Source organism: Cloeon dipterum, chromosome 4 (assembly GCF_949628265.1).
Source record: "Cloeon dipterum chromosome 4, ieCloDipt1.1, whole genome shotgun sequence".
In the NCBI taxonomy this organism is placed as follows: Eukaryota; Metazoa; Arthropoda; class Insecta; order Ephemeroptera; family Baetidae; genus Cloeon; species Cloeon dipterum.
In genome coordinates, this window is record NC_088789.1 from 17,061,651 (window position 1) to 17,083,593 (window position 21,943).

General features: G+C 36.4%; 4 protein-coding genes across 10 annotated transcripts; 1 reads left to right on the forward strand and 3 right to left on the reverse strand.

Annotated features, from left to right (window-relative positions):
• Positions 1–30: 30 nt before the first annotated feature.
• Clc (clathrin light chain) lies at positions 31–4,276 on the reverse strand. 5 transcript variants are annotated; one of them, XM_065491340.1, is made up of 8 exons: positions 4,180–4,276; positions 3,235–3,385; positions 2,825–2,932; positions 2,569–2,616; positions 2,404–2,499; positions 2,235–2,346; positions 563–574; positions 31–402 (listed from the first exon to the last, which is right to left on the reverse strand). In XM_065491340.1, the coding sequence occupies exons 2-8, from the start codon at positions 3,377–3,379 to the stop codon at positions 222–224; spliced, it is 702 nt and encodes a 233-aa protein (XP_065347412.1). In that variant the 5' UTR covers positions 3,380–3,385; positions 4,180–4,276; the 3' UTR covers positions 31–221. The 5 variants fall into 5 exon arrangements, with proteins under 5 accessions (XP_065347412.1, XP_065347415.1, XP_065347414.1 ...); XM_065491343.1 differs by lacking the exon at positions 2,825–2,932; XM_065491342.1 differs by lacking the exon at positions 2,569–2,616.
• A 378-nt stretch (positions 4,277–4,654) lies between these two features.
• LOC135944419 (poly [ADP-ribose] polymerase tankyrase-2-like) lies at positions 4,655–7,956 on the reverse strand. Of its 2 annotated transcripts, none has more exons than XM_065491346.1 (5): positions 7,793–7,956; positions 6,151–6,346; positions 5,906–6,095; positions 4,935–5,203; positions 4,655–4,883 (listed from the first exon to the last, which is right to left on the reverse strand). In XM_065491346.1, exons 2-5 carry the CDS (start codon positions 6,325–6,327, stop codon positions 4,842–4,844), a joined length of 678 nt encoding a protein of 225 aa, XP_065347418.1. In that variant the 5' UTR covers positions 6,328–6,346; positions 7,793–7,956; the 3' UTR covers positions 4,655–4,841. The 2 variants fall into 2 exon arrangements, with proteins under 2 accessions (XP_065347418.1, XP_065347417.1); XM_065491345.1 differs by having other exon boundaries at positions 7,666–7,802.
• Positions 7,957–11,830: 3,874 nt separating this feature from the next.
• On the forward strand, positions 11,831–17,174 carry LOC135941952 (galanin-like G-protein coupled receptor npr-9). Of its 2 annotated transcripts, XM_065487765.1 has the most exons (5): positions 11,831–12,347; positions 13,882–14,175; positions 14,269–14,365; positions 15,525–15,642; positions 15,779–17,174. In XM_065487765.1, the coding sequence occupies exons 1-5, from the start codon at positions 11,931–11,933 to the stop codon at positions 16,011–16,013; spliced, it is 1,161 nt and encodes a 386-aa protein (XP_065343837.1). In that variant the 5' UTR covers positions 11,831–11,930; the 3' UTR covers positions 16,014–17,174. The 2 variants fall into 2 exon arrangements, with proteins under 2 accessions (XP_065343837.1, XP_065343838.1); XM_065487766.1 differs by lacking the exon at positions 15,525–15,642.
• Positions 17,175–17,407: 233 nt separating this feature from the next.
• LOC135941953 (rRNA methyltransferase 3, mitochondrial) lies at positions 17,408–21,935 on the reverse strand. The gene is made up of 5 exons (XM_065487767.1): positions 21,851–21,935; positions 20,803–21,166; positions 20,495–20,742; positions 20,260–20,436; positions 17,408–17,849 (listed from the first exon to the last, which is right to left on the reverse strand). The coding sequence occupies exons 2-5, from the start codon at positions 21,123–21,125 to the stop codon at positions 17,464–17,466; spliced, it is 1,134 nt and encodes a 377-aa protein (XP_065343839.1). The 5' UTR covers positions 21,126–21,166; positions 21,851–21,935; the 3' UTR covers positions 17,408–17,463.
• Between the last annotated feature and the right edge of the window lie 8 nt (positions 21,936–21,943).

The window sequence follows — 21,943 nt, forward strand, 5'->3', positions numbered from 1 at the left end:
TTGTCTGAATTAAATCATACAACTAAGTGGTATGGTCTGTATTCAATATGGTCTATTTTATTTTCAATAATAGCGAAATGACAACAAAATCAATATATATTCCTGGCCTAAACATATACAAGGAATGTGTTATGAAAAAGCTGCAGGGTTTTTTCCCTGGTGATATAACACTTGAGAATAAATATATTTTTCATTCTAATCACTGGATCGGAAGAGAAGACTTAGCTTTTGGTGACGGGCAAGGGCGTCTGCTTGAGCTGCAGAATGATGGAGCGCATGCGGGTCACATCCTTGGAGCCCTTGCTAGACTTGGGGTTGAAATCACACAGCTTGGCAATTCGCTCCCACTCAGTTCCAGGCTCGATTTCATCGGTTGAGGCGACAAACTGCTTCTCGGCATTCCTGAAAGTTGCGCTGACTTAAGACTTTGCTCTCCTGGCTTAATGAGTCGGAAAACACAAGCAGTGAGTGCAAATCTTCAAAGTTTTGCGTCTTCTAAATACCGACAATCTAAGTTACCTACATTACAACACACATAAAAAGAAAGCGGACGTTTACTTACACTGCTGACTCCCTGAGAGAGCATTTGAGTAATAGAATTATCGATTTGTTAATTTTTTAATCAAGTTCCATCAACAAAAATTTGCATTGGTGCATTTTTAAATATTCTCTATCCCCAAACCTGAAGGACAAAACATTACTGAAGGTTGCAAGTAAAAAGTGGAGTTGGAGCAACAAGAGTAGGGATTTACGTAAGCCTAGTTACGAAGTTTAATGCGAGTTCTTGAGCTTTAATGGATTATTTCGTCCAGCATGTTTACATGAAGTGTGATTGCAATTCTAGACAAATAGAGAGGATGTATATTCTCCCTTCAAAATGGTAATAATTGTTGCTACAAGATAATACAAGTAAAGATTTAAAACTCTGATGATTGGGATAGATGACTTGGCTATGCAATTTCTAGCGATCGTTTCCAACGCCATTAAAAATATCATAAAAAGTGTTTCTAATTTTGCACCTTAAATGTCCTTCAAGGATTAATTTTTGTGTTAAAATAAAAGAAATTGTTTCTAAAAAAATGCATAAAAGCGAAAGCGAAGTTGTTTAAGGTAATGCAAATAGTGGCATAATGTAGGTAATACGTGTAAACACATTTTATTCCGACCCAAAGACCTTATCCATTCCTTATTATATAATCCAGTTATCAACTGTTCTGATTGTCATTGATTGATTTAAATGACTGCGGTTTAATAATTATTTTTGGTGAAATCTTGATTTCCTTCCCAAGCAGTCGGTTTATTTTCGATGTAATGAAAGATTTAGACGTAGAAAACAAAGTATTTTCTGACCTATAATGATTTTTCATCCTCTAAATAAGTCATGAGCTTGAAAGAAGTAATTATGAAACTCATAATACGAAAATAATTGAATTTTTCGACGTTTGAGTTTTCGGAGGCTTATCAGGCCTAACTATTGAATTTGTGAAATATCCAACAAGTTCAGAGGTATCACCAGGGGAAAATCTTTGTTTTGAAGGAGTTTGCGAGTTATGAAGCTTTAAAGGAATTTATCAAGTGAAATCATTGAAATTCGAATTGTTAAGTAAGTTTTAGTTTAATCAAGGTGATATTGTGTAAGTAGACTCTTCTTGACAAGACAAAACGATCGGTGGATCACTTTTTACTTTTTGGAGAAGTCCCTTGATTTTAGACTTGTTTTGGGCTAATGGTGTGAGATCATTTAGCTCTATTTTTTGTCCATAAAAATCAAAAATATTTTTAATTCACTTTATTTTAATTTTATCATTTAACGTAATATTTAAGTAATAAATATGACGCAATAAATAAGCCATGACTTATCATCGTCTTTAAGAATATTAATGTGAAGTAAGATATAAATTCCATCATTTTCTCAAAATCCAAAAAAATAGCTCAAATCGTCGAAACAAATAATTTACACCACCATAATACATCATGTCAGGAAGGGCTACATGGATTTAATTAGTTCACAAAAAACTAAAACGTCGAATCCTAAGAGTTTCCTTGTTAGAATGACCATTCAAACCAGGCCCTACTTAATTGGTTCCAAAATATCAATTAAAAAAGATAACTTAATGGTCATAATTAATCCCAAACCTAATGATGCCATTTACAACTTTCAAGAGCCCTTTAGTTTGTCCTATTTTCTTTAAAATGTAAATCTCCCGCCCTAAAAAAAGAGAAAAAGAGGTTACCTGTTGGATGCCTTGGTTTTGGTCTTGGCTTCATTGTGATTTTTGTACCACTCGTCCAACTCCTCCTTGGCCTGCAGGCGCAGCTTTTCAATCGCCTCAGCCTCGGCCGCGTCTAATTATGACCAGTGTGAGTTCAAGGAGAGCGAAATATCGATGTCAAACTGCTCACCTTTTTCCTCGAGACGCTGCTTCTGCTCCTCGCGCCACTTGCGAATCTTCTCAGGTTCCTCTTTCATCACCTTGGGAGCAGAAGATACTGCTGGCTCTGAAATTCGAGCACCAAGTTCAAGGTTCATAATCTGCTGGGTGACCCTTTAGAAGATGTTAGTTATACCTTCATATGCATCGTTAGTATCATCATTTTGAGTCTGGAGCTCAGATTCTGAGAAAACAAAGCAAGTGTTTGTTACAAGTAAAGCAACGATTATTTATTTTGCTAGAGAAGCAGGTTATTTTGCAAGCAGCCAGGTGAAATGCACGTTCATTCTTTGGAAAAAGCCACATTCTAATTGGAATGAGGGTGCAGGTGAGGATTTCTGCTTTTGGCGGAGTGGCAAGGACACAACGAACACCACAGTCGCTGTACTCACCAAAATAATCGAGTTCATTGGAGTTTTCAACAAACTCAAAGCTTTCCTCGTTTGGTGCAGTGTTTTCTTTGGGTGTCTCTACCTCCCATTCGTTTGTTCGAGGAAGGTCTGCATGCAAAATTATCAAAAGGCATTCCCAAGGTACCAAAAGAGACGAGAGAAAAAATTTAACTCTCATAACTAATTGTGTACTTAAATCAGATGATGCTTAAATTTATTTTGTGCCTTCTATATACAATTGTACCTTAAATTTTACAGCTCTCAACTGACTCAACAAAACATGCGTTAAAATATTAAATTCATTCATCAAAAAAGAAGGAAAAGAGAAATAAAGAAATATAGCAACTGCATGAGTCTATAGTTTTATATAATACATGAAGAGTTTTTATCTAATAATAATTGTAACATACCTTCAATCACAGGGTCGGCTGCTGCAGCGATTGGCTCAATTTCATCTTCGAGTCCAGCCAACTGGCCCTGTTCTCTGGCCAGGAACTCAGCTGCGGGATCAACCTCAGTTGATCCACCAAAATCGTCATCACCAAAAGCATCCATGATAATCTGAATTTAATGTAAAAATCATCAATTAAATCAGAATGATAGCAGATTTTGATTAAATGAACTCTGTTCAGTCAGACTTTAATAAGCAATTTAAATTAAATTTAAGTGTTTTCTTAACATTTTCTTGTTTTACCCTTTGTTAACCTTTTATGTTAATTGATTTATAACTACTATTAGAACAGTTTAGGTAATAATAACGGAACTGTTCAAAATGGAGCATGGGTGGTTTCATGATCATGTAGCACAAGAAGAAACAAGTTCGATTTTGACTAACAATAAAGTACCGCTTTTAGTTTCAAGTATCACTAAATCGATCATCTCCCTAGAAGATTTGTATAAAATATACTAGAGAGTTATCCACGTCAATTCCTTCATGTACATTTTAAACACAAAACTTAGTTCCTATTCATTTACTGAAGAAGAAACTTCGTTCAAAGAATAACAAATGAGTGGCAAACAACAAGTTATGTAGTGCATTTATTCCTCTTAACCCATTTATCCCAGCCATCTCCCGTTTTCATCTCTATTTTATCAGAGCAAATAAGAAGACGGCTAGGATGACAGGTGAGGCAATGAGCAATTTAGGGTCCCTGGATTCTGAATTTTTTTACAACTTATCAGATTAAGGTTGGGTTTGGGGGCAGATCATGTTTGATTTGAAACTGACAAATTAGACTACAAGTAGTGAAATTTTGGAAAGGAGGAAATCGAAGCTTAAATATCAGATAAAGTTTGCATGAGAACATTGGTGTAGGGGTTGGCGAAATATCTTTAAAATAATAAAAAAATCATACCCGATGACGAAGACACAAAATCTGTCAATGAGCGGAAAATAAACTCCCAGTCCTCCTGCAACGCCCACTTTAACTTTAAGTCAAGTACTTCAAGGTACCTTGCACAGATGGCGCTGAAAACCTGATATGGTTTAAAGACCGCGGGCTCTTTTGTGTCGCAAGATGTTGTACTTTGTTCATCAAAATCCACTTCACGGCATTATTTAAGAGTCTAGGACTCTTTAATCTGAATGTAGAAGAGACAGAGCAGTGATGAAAATGTGATTAGTTTAGTAATTAACTTTCTGATTAGTCTGGAGTATGGGTGTGGATATATTTCAGTTTTAAATGTAAAACAAGAATACACAACAAAATCGCATTGATTTTAGGGGCAGTTATATAGCGTTTTGTTTTAATAAGATGATTTTTGTTCATTTCACACTTCTTTAGGATTGTATCAGAGAAGTTTAAACGGGGAAATCATAACGACAGAAAGTTACATTTTATTTTAAATCACGTTTATTGTCTTTCGAATTTTTGTGATAACAAAAAATCTGAATTTAATTATTAATGAACACAGTATCATCAAAATCTTTCGGAAAATTTGACAATGTACTTTCAAGGCCTGGAATGAATGTTTCCATATAATAAGTTGCTTAAATCCTCAAAGCGGCGCTGGACACTCATATCGAAATTTTGTACTCAATCATGTAGCTAGGGAAAGCCTATAGAGGAGACATTAAAAATAAAGAAATGCCTTCAGTTGTTCACATTACCTGGTAATTGTTGTAAATCACATACTCTGGGTATTTGAGGAAATTGGGGGCAGGGTAGCCGACAACGCTATGGCAGCCCTGAGGAGGGCGCAGAATTCCGTTCATTGGCGTGTAAGCTCTGAAATTTCTCCCCAAAGTGACCTTGCACACAAGCATCTTTCTTTTGCAGAGCGTGCAGTGGACACATCTGTGGAGTTTGCAGGCACCACTGCCCCCAGCCTCGAAGGTGTACTGGTTGCACTTAGAAGACACATCAGAAAAATAAATTCCTAAAAACATTATTATGGTCGGAAAATGTTCCAGAAATACAAAATTAATTTATTAATGGTGATTGGTGTGATGAGACCAAAGATAATGGGTTATTTTTTACGTTCCTAAAAAACAGCTACAATCGCACAATGGTTAGTTCTGGACTTGGTAAGTTTTTAATAATTGATCCTAGAGCAGAAAAACTTAATATAACCTGAAAACTGAAAAAATGCCAAATATTTTCATTTTCAGAAAATTTTATTGGAACAATTTTTATTTCTATAGCATGAATGTATGTTAGGCTCTGGAAAATATTTATGAAAATAATTTTTTTATTTTTGACAAAAATGAAACTAAATGATCTAACAGTCAGCTCTAAAAGTTTGAAAATGATATATCAAAGAGTTAATGAGCAATTAGTAAATTTCTCTGCTAAAGTTAAAAAATTAGTTACTTTTCCGGAACCCAATCGATCGATTTGTCTTATAAAGTACTGTCTACCCGTCAAGAATTTGCAAACTCCGTCAAAACTCATTGGATACTACAATATGACATCAATAAAACTAATACATTGCTGATCATTATTCCTAAAATTTTTCTCTTGTTTGTTGGAGAGCAACTGATAAATATTTTGATCCTCATCTTTTGGCCATAAAGAATTAATCATCAAATGGCCCACATGAAACCAGCTTTGATTCAAATTAATCCGAGCATCCATTTACCTTTGCCAAACATGCTTAGCTCATTGGAGTACTTGACGTTGAACCCATTCCGAACAATGACGTCTGCATGACAGGTGCCATGGAAAAGTCTGATCTCCGGCACAAGTTGGCCTCTTGGAAAATCTCGAGCGACCTCGCTCCGCCTTGCAGTGTACTTTGACCACAGAAAAGAATTCTTCACCTGGTAAATCTGAACAAAATTATAAATCAATAAGCACTCTGCAATCACCAATTCTCTCATTTACCTTGACAATGTGGTACTTTGAAACTTTGACGCCATTGTGGATAGCGATGGAGTTGTGCATTTTATCGTAAATCCATTGATAGGCTTCATTGTTGTAGTCGATCTCATCCAGTCGAAAGCCACGCACCCAGGGCTGCGATGCCGCGTGTTGAACCACCCGCCTGTTGTGGTAATCCATTTCAAAAAGCTAATTGCACCTGTAATATAATAAATTAGAGAGGCTTTTGCGAATTTATGCCATGTACAATGTTCCGCCGAGCAAATAGAAGCGAATTTGAGAAATAATTTTGTTTTGTAACATCAAATTATATTTATGAACACACTCCATTTAATTCTGTTGTCAGCAATAGGAGATTGGAAAAGTGGTATTAAAACAAAACGATCGCAATTTAATTGAAAATTTATTAGCACTAATAAATTTTTAATTAATGCACTTGAATATTTCCCTCCTAGAATTTTTTAATCAAAGATCTGAAAGTGGACATATTATGTATTGCTACATTAACTCTAGTTTATACCTTGCTCTGAAAATTAGGAAAGAGCTCAAATTCACCCCCAGATTGCCATTTAAATTTCAGTTAAAATAGGCTCCAAAGTGTGCATGTAAATTAAGCACTGTCTCATAGCAAAATCACGATTTAATTTGTTAAGGGGGGAATTCAACTCAATTAATCGCACACACCCGTTAGATATGCAGGTCGCGAGGGGAGGAGTCGAAATCAAGAGATAATTTTAATGACAATAGCACCGTTTAATTTTTCGAGCAATTTGGCAATATCTGAAATAAAAATTTTACTCAGTCCTCATTTGATTAATTTCAATCCACTTTCGGTCATCCCTAATTCCGCTTCAAATTAAAAACTTAAAATAATTAGGAATAGATGTATGGAAAAGTCAGTTTTCGCCACCCCTACTTTTCAATGGGATTTTCAAAGAACTGGCGAGATAATATACACACATTTATATATATATATATATATATATATATATATATATATATATGTAACCCAGCAGAAACTTAAACTTTACCATAATACATATTTCAAAATAGATAGAAGTTAATAGTGAGGAGAATCACACAATGCAATACAAAAATAATAATTGTAAATTAAGCAGTTAGCACCTGGTTAGCACACTGTACATTCAAAGGCCAATAATAATTATTTTGGTTGACAAGGTTTCATGGTTCGTAGTTCAGAAGGCGTTTTCCTTAGGGCAGTATTGAACCACTGACCAATCCGTCAAACACAAATCTAATCATTCTAGCATGCTGGAAAAATGCATTGCTCTTGCTGTTATGTCGTAATGTCGTATAGTTATATATGTAGCAGCAGGAATAATAAATTCATGTTAAACAATGCATGTATGTATGCAATGTCTGGAATGTCCCTGATCTCACATCAGCTCATCAGTAATGTGAGATGTGAGATACATAATAATAAAAATGTATCATTATTATGTGCATTGAAGATCGCAATAAATTTAAAAATAAATATAATTTAAAGAAGAAACTAACCAGATCGAACAACCGAACCACTCAAACCAGGCAATGATTATACTCGCAGTCTCACTAAATCTACTCCGTTTCGTTTGTTGTTTTGCCTTGCATTATAATATCGCACTTTTGACTTAGACAAACTCACTCGAAGCTTGAAGACAAACATGTCATCGTTCTCGACAAGTTGATGCGGAAAATAAACCGAGAAAGCTAATAACTGATGTTTCAGTGAAAGCTATAAACAAACAGAAGCAGTGAAGGGGATGGAGAGCGGTAGGTACCGGGGGACCCCGGGCGGAGTTGTAACGCTGCGTGTTTCTGTGTTGCTTTTGCGGCTTGGCCAGCTTGCAACTCGCAGCTCATTGCCAGTAAAACAGAGAGCAGACGATCAGAGCGAGAGCGGAGCAGAGAGTCGTGATAATCGGTAGCCGGGAGAGGAGTTTCGCGCTTGTTACTTGTTTGGGTTGGTTTACTTTGCTTTCATTTGGAATAAGTGGCTGACAAAAGATCAATGCTCCTCAAAACAACCGCAAGTGAATAAAAGCCAGAGGAACAGGAAAGAAGCATGCCTCGACTATTTTGGTGGTTGTTACGTAACTTCTTGATATTACGCGGATGAAATTTGCATTATTTATGGGGGACTCTCGTTTTCAGATCACTCACACACTTCTCGATCTATTGGAAACATGGAATTAAACAATGTTAATGCCCTAACCTAGCGTAGAGTGCGAGTCTTCCATACCTGAAACAGACAAAACAAACGCTTTAAAAACTATTATTATATAATTCATTTTCCTTATACCTTTCTACAAATATATAATATGGAACGTGGATATATTCAGTCCTGATTTACTGTAAAAAATAATATGAAGTGAAATATATTACACTGGGAAATAATTTCTGCCTTCAATTGCCTCTCAAAAAATTGGGAGAGAGGTAAAATTTAACCTGGTGTTACCATTAAATTTCTGAAAAATAGCCCCAAAGTTTGCATGCTAGTAAAACGGTGATCACTATCTCCCTATTGTAAACGATGTATTTCGTCAGGAGGGTTACTTTGCTCATAATTCACACACCATTGGATAGATCGCGACGTGGGGAATAAAATAAAGCGAAAAATCATTGACGAATAACCCATTAATTTTTCGAATACTTTGGTACATTAAAAATATGATAGTTGCATGCAAGTTGAGATCTGCTAATCGCAGTCAACAAATTAATTTTAATTATTGCCCTGCATCAGTCTTACTTTAAATGTCTCTATGTAAACGCCATATAGTGATAATTTTTAATTTTACAACAAACAATGCATCAAAGCAAAAATTAAGCCCCGCATGAAAGCCGCAATGCAAAAAAACTCCGAGGTAAATTGTTGAAGTTAAGCTGAAAAAATCTTTGAAAGTCTAACAATAAGCTCTTCAGCGTGGCTTTTGCATGACCGCACTGCAATGCGAGCCATTTGTGTGGGTTGCGAAACAAGCCGTCTTTTTGTTGCGATGAACACCATGTTTGTGATTTGGCTTCCCTTGATGAACGTCTAAAATTACAACCAAAGTACACATATTCTCATGTAGCGAGAGCACATTACAAAAGTATTCTCATGTAGCGAGAGTATCAGTTTTGCTGAAGTAGTATTGTGCTATATTACATAGTATTTTCAACTCGCCCACACGCTGAAAGTGACGGGTCCGTTAAGTTCGTTTCATAGAAAATGAAAAACAATGCAATGGGGAAATATCGACGTTCGAATTATGGCAGCGTAACTCATCAATTTAATTGTTCCCTTTGAACGTAGAACATTATCAAATAAAGTGCCACATAAATTTTAATAATCATTTTATGATATTAATGTATAATTCTATTTTCCTTTACGAACTCATTTGAATCCAACAAATTGAATGATAAATGATAATGAAATATTGATTTTTATTGAAAATGTTTAAGGAAAACAATGGGATAGAGGCAAGAGACAAGTCGCCAAACGTGTTTTTGCTCCCAGATATAATCCATGTTAAATGCCTAGGGAAAATCTCTTGCCATTATTCTGCTATACCGAGATGAGCGGAAACCCGATTTTTTGGTCTCTTGAATTGCAAATGAAGAGTCATCTATCGATTTATAATTACGAAAAAACATTATTTAAACCGATTTACTCGCGAATTCTGTTCGAGATCTCCTCAACGCTGATTGGCTGACTTATCGCGCATGCCACCAGCTCATAAACGTTAGCAATGCAGGTCATACTAGTTGAAAATCAGGCAGGAGCTGCAGACATAATATGCGTTAATTTGTGTTAGCTTATCAGCGTCGAGGATTTTTCGAGCAGATTCTTTGCTGCTTTCTCCGATTTGCGCCTCTTCATTCGCAATTAAATCGGTATAAATCCACTTTAAGCGACTTTTTTATAGTCCGCGCTTGTCCCTCTTTGAAGAGACAAACATGAATGACTGAATGAAGTCACTAAAATAGAGATATTTGTAATGTAAGGAAAAAAGATGGGACTTAATTCATTATTCAAAATGTTTTAGATGGTTAAAAACAGAAATCCTCTCAAGAGCTTTAACTGATATATTGCTTAAGAGAAAGCCACCAAATAATTCTCTCTGAGTAGTCCTCAGCCCTTTACGAAATAAATAAAGTTAACTCTAAATAAATGCAAATTGTATGCTGATGCTACATCTTTTAAATTGCTTTTTTGAATGGATGGAATATTCTGCTGGTGAATTTTTGAAAGAAAAGGCAAGGAGGCACAACTGCTGTGCAAGACAATTTTGCACTTCAATTTCTAAATTTTCCTCGCATCATCCAGATCCAGAGCAAAAAATTAGCCATATATGGGCGTTATTATTTTTAAATTTGAAAAAGCGTTGTTTTATGCAACCTGCTCGTCGCTGGCGTGGAGCACATTGCAGCATGTCAACGAGCAGGCGCTTTTTTAACTAGAGTGTATTTCCTAAACAAGATTTATATTATGTACATGTATTTTAAACAACAAAAACGGGATGGTATTGCATTGCAATTCATTATTTATTCCGACTTCCTGAAAAAAGAACCAAAAAATCCTGGCCAAAATGGTTCTCCCGATTTCCATTTTTTACTGTAAATTTTATTACTTTTACTATTCAACAATATTCTCTGCGAATTTCTTTTACGTTTTTTTCAACTATAAATTTTTATAATGTTATTTTTCCCTCCTAAAATACAGGTTGAACTTCAATGAAAGTTAATTTTCTTTTCATAAATTTTCATAGTAAAATTTAAGCTTTGTTCATTTGATGGTAATGCAAGTAATATTTTAAAAAGCTAAGTTAAGATTGTAATTTTTAACAGAAAGCGATTAACTTATGCTAAAAATAATCACAGTGCGTGTTCTCTTTTTTTTCGCGCGTGTTGGTAAAAAACAGAAAGCATGGAAAAATTGTTTTAAATATTTTTTTTTTGAGGTTCTTGAATTTTGCAAAATTTGCCTTTAAAAATAACTTTCTTGATCTCAAGACAAACACGCAAGATTTTCCGAAATAAAAATTTTAGTAGCAAAAAACGTGGTATCTGGGCTAAAATGATATCACAAAAAACATCTAAATCGACTCAGAAACCGTATAACAAGCAATTCTACACGGGTGGTCGAAACTTTATTTTTGAAGCAGCGTAAAATCGTTAAACCAGCAACAATTTTCTTATGTTTGTCTAGCGTGTTGTCTTTTTAATGAAAAATTCAGGCCAAAAATTTGAATTCTAGTTGTTATTTTTAAAAGAGGGTTAATCTGAATAAATTGATACTTTAATACGCATCATTCATTCAGAAGTAAACAAGAACAAGCTGCATCAAACTATGTCAAAGGCAAAAAAACTAAAACGAGTAACCTCACTGATTCTGTTGCTCAATAGAGAAACTTTTTGCAATCTCCTATGTACTGTATGGAACTTGTTGTTGATAAATAGCCAACTAAAACGTTTACCGACGAGAGGGATTGATAGCCACTATGATTGCTTTTCCCTGAACCAATTTCATTTATAAGTCATAAGAGGCCGCAACTTTTCACTTAAAAATTATCTGATCAAACCTTGCTTGTTTGTCCATTGAGCCAAAAAGACCCAAATAAAACAAAAGTGCGCATGCCGACGCGCACCGCCTACCCTTTCCGCGTTTGAGCGATCGCACCCGTCGCATTCGCAAAGCGTCTGCCAGTGGAGAATGACGTTGGTTAGCGATGTCAGTGTTCAGAATTCGATGACGCGTGCTTTTTTCCCTTCTGGATTGAGTTAAATAAGAATAAGCCGCGATGTCAACGACTAAAGATCATCCCGACGTGTCCCTGTGCGACCGCCTGATCGACTTTTTTGACCTGCTGCACATCTACTTCATACCGAGCATCGTGCTCGTTGGTGTGTTTTGCAACATGCTCAACCTGGTTGTCTTCAAGAGCACGTACCTGAGGAGGCGCAGCTCCAGTTACTACCTGGCAGCGCTGTCCCTGTCGGACGCCTGCTTCCTCGTCACCCTCGGCCTCATCTGGGTCGGTGACACCTTCGAGGTCGACACCTTCAACAAAAACGGCTGGTGCCAGAGTGTAGTTTACCTGAGCACCACGTCCAGCTTCCTCAGCGTCTGGCTGACCGTCGGCTTCACCGCCGAGCGATTCGTTGCCGTCCGCTATCCGCTGCTGAAATCGCACATTTGCACCGTGGCCAAGGCGAAGGTAAAACTTTTATCTGGTGCGATGGACAAAAGATCAAAGCTATTTTTAGCTAGCGATAAAGTTTTCAAAGGGAAAACTTTGTGAATAATTTTCCCGCGTACGTTTAATTAAAATGCTACGCATCAAAGGTTAATCAGCAGTTTATGGGAAAACTCAAGAGAAATTTACAGTGGCGGAGCATCTCGAAAAAGAAAGACTATAGAATTAGAGCAGGGATGTCATTTTCTTAGCTGAGATATCATCTTGAAAATTTCTCCGTCCAACCTACGTTTTGACCATAAACCACTTCTTAATTTACAAAAAAATCGCTCGCCTTAGGTCAAGAACCATAGTAGCGACCTTTTTCAAGTTATTCAATTTTTATTTTGTGATAGCCCCTTCCAGTATTTTCGGTTTGTGGCCAAAATGTAGCTCAAGAAAATCTGCACAAGTACACTAAGTTTCAGTAGCCGCGAACTAATATGGCACTCGCAAAAGTGCTCAAAGCGTAAGCTAATTTGAAATAAATTACTCTCCTGCAAAATTCAGCAGAATTTTTAATTTTTATCAAAGGGCCATAAAGTAATTTTTTATTGCGATAGTTAAGTGGCAATCTTCGTTTGAAGTTTTAAAACCGGCTCAATATGCCGCTTTGCCTTGCATATGTGACCCATAAATTGAAAATATGCCTAACGCGCGTTAATAAAATCAAATTTTCCTTGTCCAATTTACTTGTATCATACTAAAGAGTAACCAAATTGGACCATATAAGGTCAATTCCTACCTTCAGGGTCCAACCCTGACGTGACTGTAAGTAACAGAACACGAAAATTGTCCTAAATCATTGAGTTTGGTGTCATTACATTAGGTTTGGATCTTGTGTAGTTCAAATTTAGTTCCATAAATGTCAAAAGTTATCCTAGACTAAATATAGCGAAATTTTGGAAGACTTTTTAAATCGCTTTGTAGCTTATGTATTCATGGTTGATGGTTAGAACCCATCTATGATGGTTTAATATCATCATTTTAACTTAAACCTCTCAAATCAAACAATGGAAACGCTCCTTTTCCCGTACTTCAAACTTTTAATTTCCATACATCATGGCAATTAGGCGAATTGTGTTACTAAAAAAATTTACACGCCAAAAATTCGCCCTTTACCTCCCAACTTCACCTGTAACTGCCCCGTAGGGGTTGATTATAGGTATTTACAAAAAGAGAAGGGATTGAACAAACAAGGATTTTTTTATTCTGAATACAACCCACAGCGATTAAAAGGGCCAACACATCTATTTTATTTAAAATGGGTACTCTCGATAATTGTCATCGAAAAATCTCGTTTCTCATTTACAGTGAAATTCACTTTTTTTGTACACCCTTTTCACAAAAGGAAAATAATTTTGAAAAGCATTTTATGCATCCTTGCTCCATTTTAATTGTTTGGTTTTAACTACTGGAAAAACACCTCACAATATCAAAAGTAATTAGTTTATAAAACGTTGCCGTCCGGAACTGAAATAGGCCTCGAAATAAAAATTCAAATCATTTGATTCAGATGGTTGTTCTCGGCTTGGTTCTCGTCTCTTTGCTGCTCAACTCGTACGGAATATTCACGGCCGGAGTGGTGCGCCGCAGCAACGGACTGGAGTCGTGCGACGTGAAGCCACACTTTCGGGACGTCTTGAAGGTGATCACGGTGGCCGACAGCGTGATGACTCTGATCATCCCGTCTGTGCTCATTGGTGTGATGAACACGGTCATTCTGCACTGTCTCATTAAATTCCGCAACCAGTTCAAACTTGGCGTTGTTGAGAATGACGAATCATCGCCCTCAAATAGTATTCCCATGGTACGTTGATTTTAAAGTGTACGTATTACAAAACAAAATTTTCTTTTAAATTGGAGGGTTTAATTAATAAGATTCAATTTCAAATGATTTCAGGCAAATCTGCAAGGGACTTCTCGTCCTCAAAATTTGACCTCTAACACCGCAGATAATTTGCGTCACACGTCAACCAATCTTTCTGGACCGCCAAAAGGTAGGTGGTTATCAAGTTTCTTTCTGGTGTCGTATATATCATAAAAATATATAATAAGCAAGGCAAGCGCACGCGAAAATTAGATATTTGTTACCGTCAGCGTTAATATACGCATAATGCTAGGCTGATCGCGGATTTTAGGGGGCAGCCAGTCAGAGGCGTCCGCCAATTTAAAGTCAGTATTGAGTAATGAGAACTACTTTAAACTTTAGGAAGCGAAATACTTCAAATATAATTTTGTAAGTTTTTGAAGAAAGCAGAATATAGAGCATGAAAAATCTAATTTAAAAAATATCAATGATCGAGCGGTATCCAAATCTTAGAGTTTTTATATTATATAATATATAGTCTCTCTCAAGAAATTGTATTAATCAAAAGTGGTCTAATCGCTGGTGTTCCTAGGCAACACGCGGGGCATATCAATGTGCCAACATGAAAACATGAATGTACATTTCTGACAGCTCATTAAGCATCAGTCTCTGCCCAAGATTCACAGCCTGCTCCTGATTAGTGCAGTAGCCTACCATGAATAATTTGTCATCCTCAGTAGAATCGCTTTCATTCATTAGGTATCATCTGTTGTTTTGTTTATAATAAAAATCAAATTAACGGACACACAATTATTTTTGGACAAACTCCATTTCTGTCCTCAAATAAAATCCTTTCAAACTATTTCCATTCATTCGGACAATTTCCGATTCGTTCCGAAAAGTTCCGGATAACCCTTTTCAGACGATTTCTTTCCGGACAAAGTACGTGCTCCCAATCAAAGAAAGGTTTTGTCTTAACCTATCAAGTAAGTAACACTTTACTTGTGTATACTAAAGGATGGTGGAGATTAGGATCCGACAATCCTGTAATATAAGTCTTATTGGGCAAGAGGATTTTTGGCCCATATTCGGATCCCAATCTCTAATATCCTTCTATGTATACTCAATTTAGTGTTGCAACACTTTCCTTGTTCAATTTGATTTTAAACACGGACGAGTATCATACTCGTTGAATGAAATTTTATACTTTGATCGGTTTATATTGTGCAATTTCACTTGAGCTCTTGTCATGCTGTGCGCTTTTTGTTGTGTAGTTAGAAACTATTCGCATTCACACGTCTCTTTGCTCTCGCTGAATTTGATGATGTGTATATTACGCTCTGTCACAGACTGTCAGAATCTGGTTCGTCCCTCGCCTCACAGCATTTTGGTAACGAAAACGCAGAGAAGTGTGACAAAAATGTTGCTACTCACCTCAACCATCTTTCTCGTTTTCAATATGCCAAGGTAAGCTCGTTCAGTTCAACACCTAATTTCAAAATAAAAGACTGCAAAACGTATGTACATGTTTCCCCGATTCCCAATTCTTTTTATGCAAAGATCGAAAGTTTAAAAACCGTTATTTCCATTCGTGTTTTTCCAGCTATGTCATTAGGCTGTACATTTTCCTGTTTTATTCCATCTGGGAGGCGGCGGCGCCATCAAATCTCTGGTGCGTACAGCAATTTTGCATGCTGCTCTTTTACACTAACTTCAGCATTAACTTTTTGCTCTATTCATTTTACGGCGCTACATTTCGGCGTTGTTTAATTCAGCTCTTGCGACGGAAATTGCGATGTCGATGTAATCGCAAGTGCGTAAAAAACCGAGCTTTTTAGGTAATAACTAATATGGCACTCGAAAAAGTGCTCGAAGCGTAAGCAAATTTGTTTGAAATTACCCTCCTGCAAAATTCGGTAGAGTTTTTAATTTTTATCAAAGGACCATAAAATAAGTTTTTAGCACATTAGAAACTTCTCAACATGTATTTTTATTTCCATAAAACGTTGGTTTAGATGAAAATTCTTGATTTCAAGGATTTACTTGCATCATGGAGAATATTGTGCCCTTCATTTTTTTTCTTCCAGAGAGGATCTCCTCTCCCAGCCTCTTCTTCTCTAGACAAACCACCCCGAAAAAGCAATCATACAATAAATAGAACGTAATACTATAATGGAATGAGTTTTTGTTATTATATGATTGTTCGTTTTGTCTTATGAAGTAGAGAGCTTTGGTAGCACACCGGAACTATTGTCACAAGCACAAAATAAAGGACGGGCGTACATTGCCTTCAGGAAAAAGTCCGCAGATATCAATTTTCCGACTGCGGTGAAAGACACTTCACCACTAGCTTTCTTTTCCATTGGAGGAACTCTACTTCTCCTATGTTGTAACTTTTCCACATCTTTATATCTATAATGTACTAATACAGGGAGCCAAATGGAGTAAATAATTTAATCAGCAAACTTGACGTTCTTCATTCAGTGTATCAAATAAATTTTGTAATTATCAACGCCAAAACGCAGGATTGATAATAAAAATCCGTTTGTTACGTTGAAACGCTTTTTCACCAACCCAATGCGGAGAATAATGAATATAGAGGTCTCGGCAGCGTAATTTTTGGCGGCGGCTCGCTGAACTGGCTGCATCTGAATTTTGGGCCGGCAACAGAACATAATAGCCGGCGGCTGGCGTGGCCCTTCAAAAAAAGAAGTTTGACAAGTGCTTGACCGTCCAAAGGTCGATTTTTTCTCCGGCATTTTTTTATTTTTTTTGACAGGCGGCTGGTGCAGCTTAGCCACATTCACGGCATTTGGATGCTGACCACATGACATTAGCCGGCTGGCTGATTGTGAGACCTCTCAGAGTGATTTCTGATAACCCTGTTATTGAATAAGGAAAACATTCCTGAAAGCGCTCTTGTATAAGAAAGATGTCTAACTGTTATGCTATCTCTTTGTAACCAAAAATCGTAATGAACGGATCTCACAAAAAGTGTAAAAAAAAACAAACGGCCAATGTGTTCCAACTATCGGAAGGTTGAGAAATGAATAAATATTGACAAAGCAGGAGTGTTAGCAGCAAAAAGTTTTACTAATTGGACGCAGCTGAAATAAAAAGTGTTACTTCTTATTGTTAGTGGTTGATTACATTACGTGGATCAATAAAATGGAGGTTATTTTTGTGTCGTATCTTGTAAATTTATAAGTGGGGTGTTTATGAATAAAAAGAATCTGTTTCTCAAATAAATTGGTATTTTTTAATCTCATCCACATTAGTTATTGTCATCTACACAGCACTATGCGATATTTGCCTACGAATTTCATACACGAGCACGGCAACGGCTGTGCCTACGTTAAGACTTTCTACCCCACACGCTAATGGAATACGAATTCTGGTTGCCTTGGCAATGTCAGTGGCGCGCGCACTGAGTCCGTGAGTTTCGCCACCCACGACCAACACAATAGGACCGCTCGCGACACTGAACGAAACGTCTGTGTAATCTCGGGGACCTTTGGCCAAGAATTCTCTATGGTCGGCAAGGTACAGGGAAGCGTTTTCTGAAGTGATCAAGGTTCCAAGTTCGTCCCAGCTAGGTTGTTGAATGACCGGAACACGGAAAACAGATCCCATGCTCGCTCGCACCACTTTAGGGTCCCAAATATTCACGCAACCTGTTGGCAAAATTGTATATAGATTACTATCACATGAAGTCACATTACTATGGAGTCACATGTCCGCTTTGAATTATATTTAGCTTTGAACCAATAGGGGAAAATTTACGGATGACCAAATTCAATCCCTTTGGTGTATTGACATATTCGTCTTGGTAAGCAAAACGCTGCTAGTCGTCACTGTGTGGGCGCGCTTACACGTTTCGCCTATTAACGCCCACAAGAGCCCTTAATTTGCAACTCGTTTGGTGGCACGGTGGCAAATAATCGCTCTTTCGCAATGCTAAATCGCATATTTCTTGGTATACAAGGAAGGCGGAAAAGTAAATTTAAAATATGGAAGTTTAGCCTGAATATCAGTCGAGCATTATTCATACCTAGCTGGAGCCACCGCAAATCTTAGATAAACACCCGCGTTAAGCGGCTTGCGAACTGAGTAATGCTAATTAAGTTGTTACAGGCTACCCACGCACTAAATATGCAGATGACCTCGATTAATTCAAAGCAAACAATTTTTTTTAATAGCAAACTGCCAGCGCAATTAAGTGGCATGATGAGTTTTAGTTTCCAGCAAGTCAATCAAAAGCAGAAAGGAACAAACAGAGATACAAAATGAATGTGGCACAAGGTCTCAACGCTTCAAACAAGAGGTGCAAAAGGTGGTAATTAACTTTTAAAGAGCCTTATACATTCAGCTACTATTTCAAAAACAAATATATAAATAAATACTATGACGGTCATTTTTAAATTCTTGAGCTCTTAAATCTGACAAAAAATCATTTTTATTTTTAAACTGAATACTTAATAGGTATGTACTGGACATATTTTTTTTTGGAAAACCTTAAAAATACATTTAAAAATCCAATTTTTATTCAATCGCGATGATTTTTGGTCCGTCATTTTGAATCACTGAAAAAACACTTAATTTTTACATTGAGGTCACTCCTGGACAAAAAAGTTACACCAAAAACTTAAAAATATTGAAATTTGAAAAAATGTTGCGATTTTTATTTATGTAAATTTTCCATTATATATTCATTCATATTTTCTGAAATAAAATACTACATAAATTAAAAAAAAAAATCGATGAAAGGTCAAAATTTCAATTGATTTGTCTTGACAAGGAAATTCTGCATACCAAATTTCACAACGACTGGATAAAATTTGCCGATTTTTTTTAAAATAATTATCATGGAAATCGCCGCATAGGACTCCATACCCAGATTTGCATCCATAGCTCAAATTTCGTGCTATGGATAGAAACTTTTTATTTTCTTTTATTATGAAAGTTTACATGTCTGATGCCAAAAATATACTTCATATTTCGGGAGTTATATGGGGTTAAGGCTTAAAATGTTTCTTTTTGGGGAAAAACAAAAAATAATTATTATTTCTTCAAATGCCGTTTTTTGGTAAAGAGTACAAATTATGCGATTATGTCACTATTTAAAAAAGGTTACCCACATAAAATTAATATCTTGACTGTAATTTTTACTGTCAATGGAACAAAAAAGCAACCCACCATTAGAATCCCACACATAAGAGCTTCAGGTTAAAAACTGTTTAATATTTTGAGCCAGCAGATCTGCCCATACCTACCCACACAGAAAAAAGGCGATTATACTGTATAAATAGTTTTTTTTATATTTTCTCTGAAATCTGAATTGACTTTACAAAGTATTTTTCAATTTTTTTTCTAAGAACTTAAATCCATATGTACAAAGATCAATCTGACTTTTTCCATGTAAAAAAACTAAGCGTAAAACCTTTCAGGCCATCAAATAAGCGCAAAGCATATTGACTTATTTTTAAAATGCATTATTTCTCCAAAACCAGAAAAATCGAAAGTTAAATAAGGATTTTAGCTGAAAATTCACGTAAAATGTCAATTTTTCTGATTTTCCCGAACTTGACAACACATACAACGCCTTCTGTTATACATTTCAGGAAAACCACGCCGCCAACTCTAAATTTCCGCGATTTACGCCCTCTTACAGTGGCAGCTGCAGGTAAACGTGTTTTTTCCGATAAAAAATTGCAACATTCTCAGAAAATTAGGTCAAAATTTTACCAACGGTTAATTCGTAGAAATCAATCATTTGGCTTTTAAGTTGCAAAGAAACACACGGCTATTCCACTTATGATATAAATATAAGCATCAATTATAATAATACAATGTGCCAGATAAATAAAATGCTGGACTTTTAAGCCCAATTTTAAAATTTAAACCGACTACTCTCCTCGGATATAATTATTATTTATTTTGTGCTAGAAATAAGACTCATCAAAATTATCAACTATTTTAAGATTTAGGGAAAACCCTATTATTACCATTCTACATTCAGTGTTTTAAAACATAGTGGAAATATTGTTATTTAACTTTTAATATTGTGAAAATGACTGAGCCTACCTTTCGTCGTGATGACTTGGTTGCATCCAACAGCAGCTGCTACCCTGAGAATAGCTCCCATATTTCCAGGGTCACGCACTTGATCACAAACCAAATTCAGAGGGAGGATGTCTTCACTCCTATCTTCCCCAGGTTTCAAAGACTTCAGCATTTGAGATTTTGGCTGACTGAAAATCCCTGTAGCGAAGTTAAAATAAAATAATTTTGAATTAAATTTCTTTTAAATAATTTCTACCGGTTATCCCAGGACAAGTAGTCAAGGTAGACCAAATCTTCAGATTTGAGTACGGAACCTTGTAGCACCTGGTTAGACTACTTTCTGGAAGCTGGATCCCTCGAATTGTGTCTTTTTGGCTAAAGAAAATACTTTCGAATTTTATCCCAGCATGAATGGCATCCTCGATTAAACGCCTTCCCTCGACAGCAATGAATTTCTTGTTAGTTTTCGAACTCTTAATATTCATCGTTTTCTGCATCGCAACACTAAAATTAATTCAAGTCATGAATTATGTATGTATGTTAACAAAAAATCAACCTATCTACCTCAAAGTTTTGTCAGCGTCTGTTAGCCTCTGAAAGGGAGGAAGACCTTCATTCGCTTCTTGCGATAGGAGTTGCTGCTCTTTTTTGCTCTCGATCTCACGAATCACTTCCTCTTTGCTCAGTTCAATTACAGGTGCTTCACATTCATCGATGGGGGCAGTAACTGGCGCTCCGACGGCAATTTGTTCATGTTTTCTATTTTCAATGAACTCGACTGGGAGCCGTGGGGTGCGATTTCCTCTTGCAGGGCACACAACACTACAGTGGAATCCCCGAAGAGCAAATTTCGTCGACAGACGAAGGCAATGAACGAGTGTGGCCATTTCTTTTTAGCGTTTTCGTGGCTCTCCTCAGAATATTAGCACTAAAAAAATACATGAATTGTTTTTTATGTGAAATCCAAATGAATAATATAATTTATTATTCTAGAAATAGATACATATATACATGCACACAAATGCAAAAATTGCCAGCTAAATGACTGTCCAAATATTATATGACGTATTTTATAATCTATTGTACACAACTTGTTTAAAACAAATTGATTGATTGATTGACATGAAAAAACTTGCTGGCAAAATATATTGTGTAAACAAAAATTACACGTAAATCGTTGTATCTATTTTGGTAAAGTTACAGTTTCTGCCGGGCTACACTACACATCTTGCCAATAAATTTCTTACGAGAATCCCACATAAAAGTATGGGTGGCGAGAACTGTAATTTTAACATATTATTTAAGGACAATAATCAAATGAGTAATATTATGTCTGTATATACCATTCAAACCTTTTCAATTATGTACTATGATATATGTTGCAGTGTTCCTATTCTAGACCCGGCCCTGACCATGTGGGTTGTTATTTTGTAAACAGAGCGCCAAGCAGCAAGATAGGACAATAAAACTGATTGTGAGTGAAACCAAGCGAATGCACCATTTTATTTTTACGTTTGGGGAAAACGCGCCCACTCCACGGGCCTTGTAAACGATTGTGACGTCCATAAAAAAGGATAAAGGGATGCGTCATAATTTTTATTAAATGGCTTACCTGCAAGCCCTTTGTGGCAATCAGTAGATGCAGAGCGCTCGCACTGCCATCTTATCAACTCATAATGAACTAACAGCTGACGCCCACTGCTCT

Bases quoted from the DNA above. Each gene is read 5' to 3' on its own strand.
- LOC135941953 (XM_065487767.1), bottom strand. From the start codon at position 21,125: ATGGCCACACTCGTTCATTGCCTTCGTCTGTCGACGAAATTTGCTCTT. The intron at 20,743-20,802 runs GTAGATAGGTTG...AATTAATTTTAG, and splicing joins GACGCTGACAAAACTTTGAG to TGTTGCGATGCAGAAAACGA. The intron at 17,850-20,259 runs GTAGGCTCAGTC...TTTTGCCAACAG, and splicing joins CCAAGTCATCACGACGAAAG to GTTGCGTGAATATTTGGGAC.
- Clc (XM_065491340.1), bottom strand. From the start codon at position 3,379: ATGGATGCTTTTGGTGATGACGATTTTGGTGGATCAACTGAGGTTGAT. The intron at 2,617-2,824 runs GTGAGTACAGCG...TTGTTTTCTCAG, and splicing joins CAATGAACTCGATTATTTTG to AATCTGAGCTCCAGACTCAA. The intron at 2,500-2,568 runs GTATAACTAACA...CTCGAATTTCAG, and splicing joins TACTAACGATGCATATGAAG to AGCCAGCAGTATCTTCTGCT.
- LOC135944419 (XM_065491346.1), bottom strand. From the start codon at position 6,327: ATGGATTACCACAACAGGCGGGTGGTTCAACACGCGGCATCGCAGCCC. The intron at 6,096-6,150 runs GTAAATGAGAGA...AATTTTGTTCAG, and splicing joins CAAAGTACCACATTGTCAAG to ATTTACCAGGTGAAGAATTC. The intron at 5,204-5,905 runs GTAAATGGATGC...TAATGTTTTTAG, and splicing joins GCTAAGCATGTTTGGCAAAG to GAATTTATTTTTCTGATGTG.
- LOC135941952 (XM_065487765.1), top strand. From the start codon at position 11,931: ATGTCAACGACTAAAGATCATCCCGACGTGTCCCTGTGCGACCGCCTG. The intron at 12,348-13,881 runs GTAAAACTTTTA...CATTTGATTCAG, and splicing joins GCACCGTGGCCAAGGCGAAG to ATGGTTGTTCTCGGCTTGGT. The intron at 14,366-15,524 runs GTAGGTGGTTAT...GCTCTGTCACAG, and splicing joins TCTTTCTGGACCGCCAAAAG to ACTGTCAGAATCTGGTTCGT.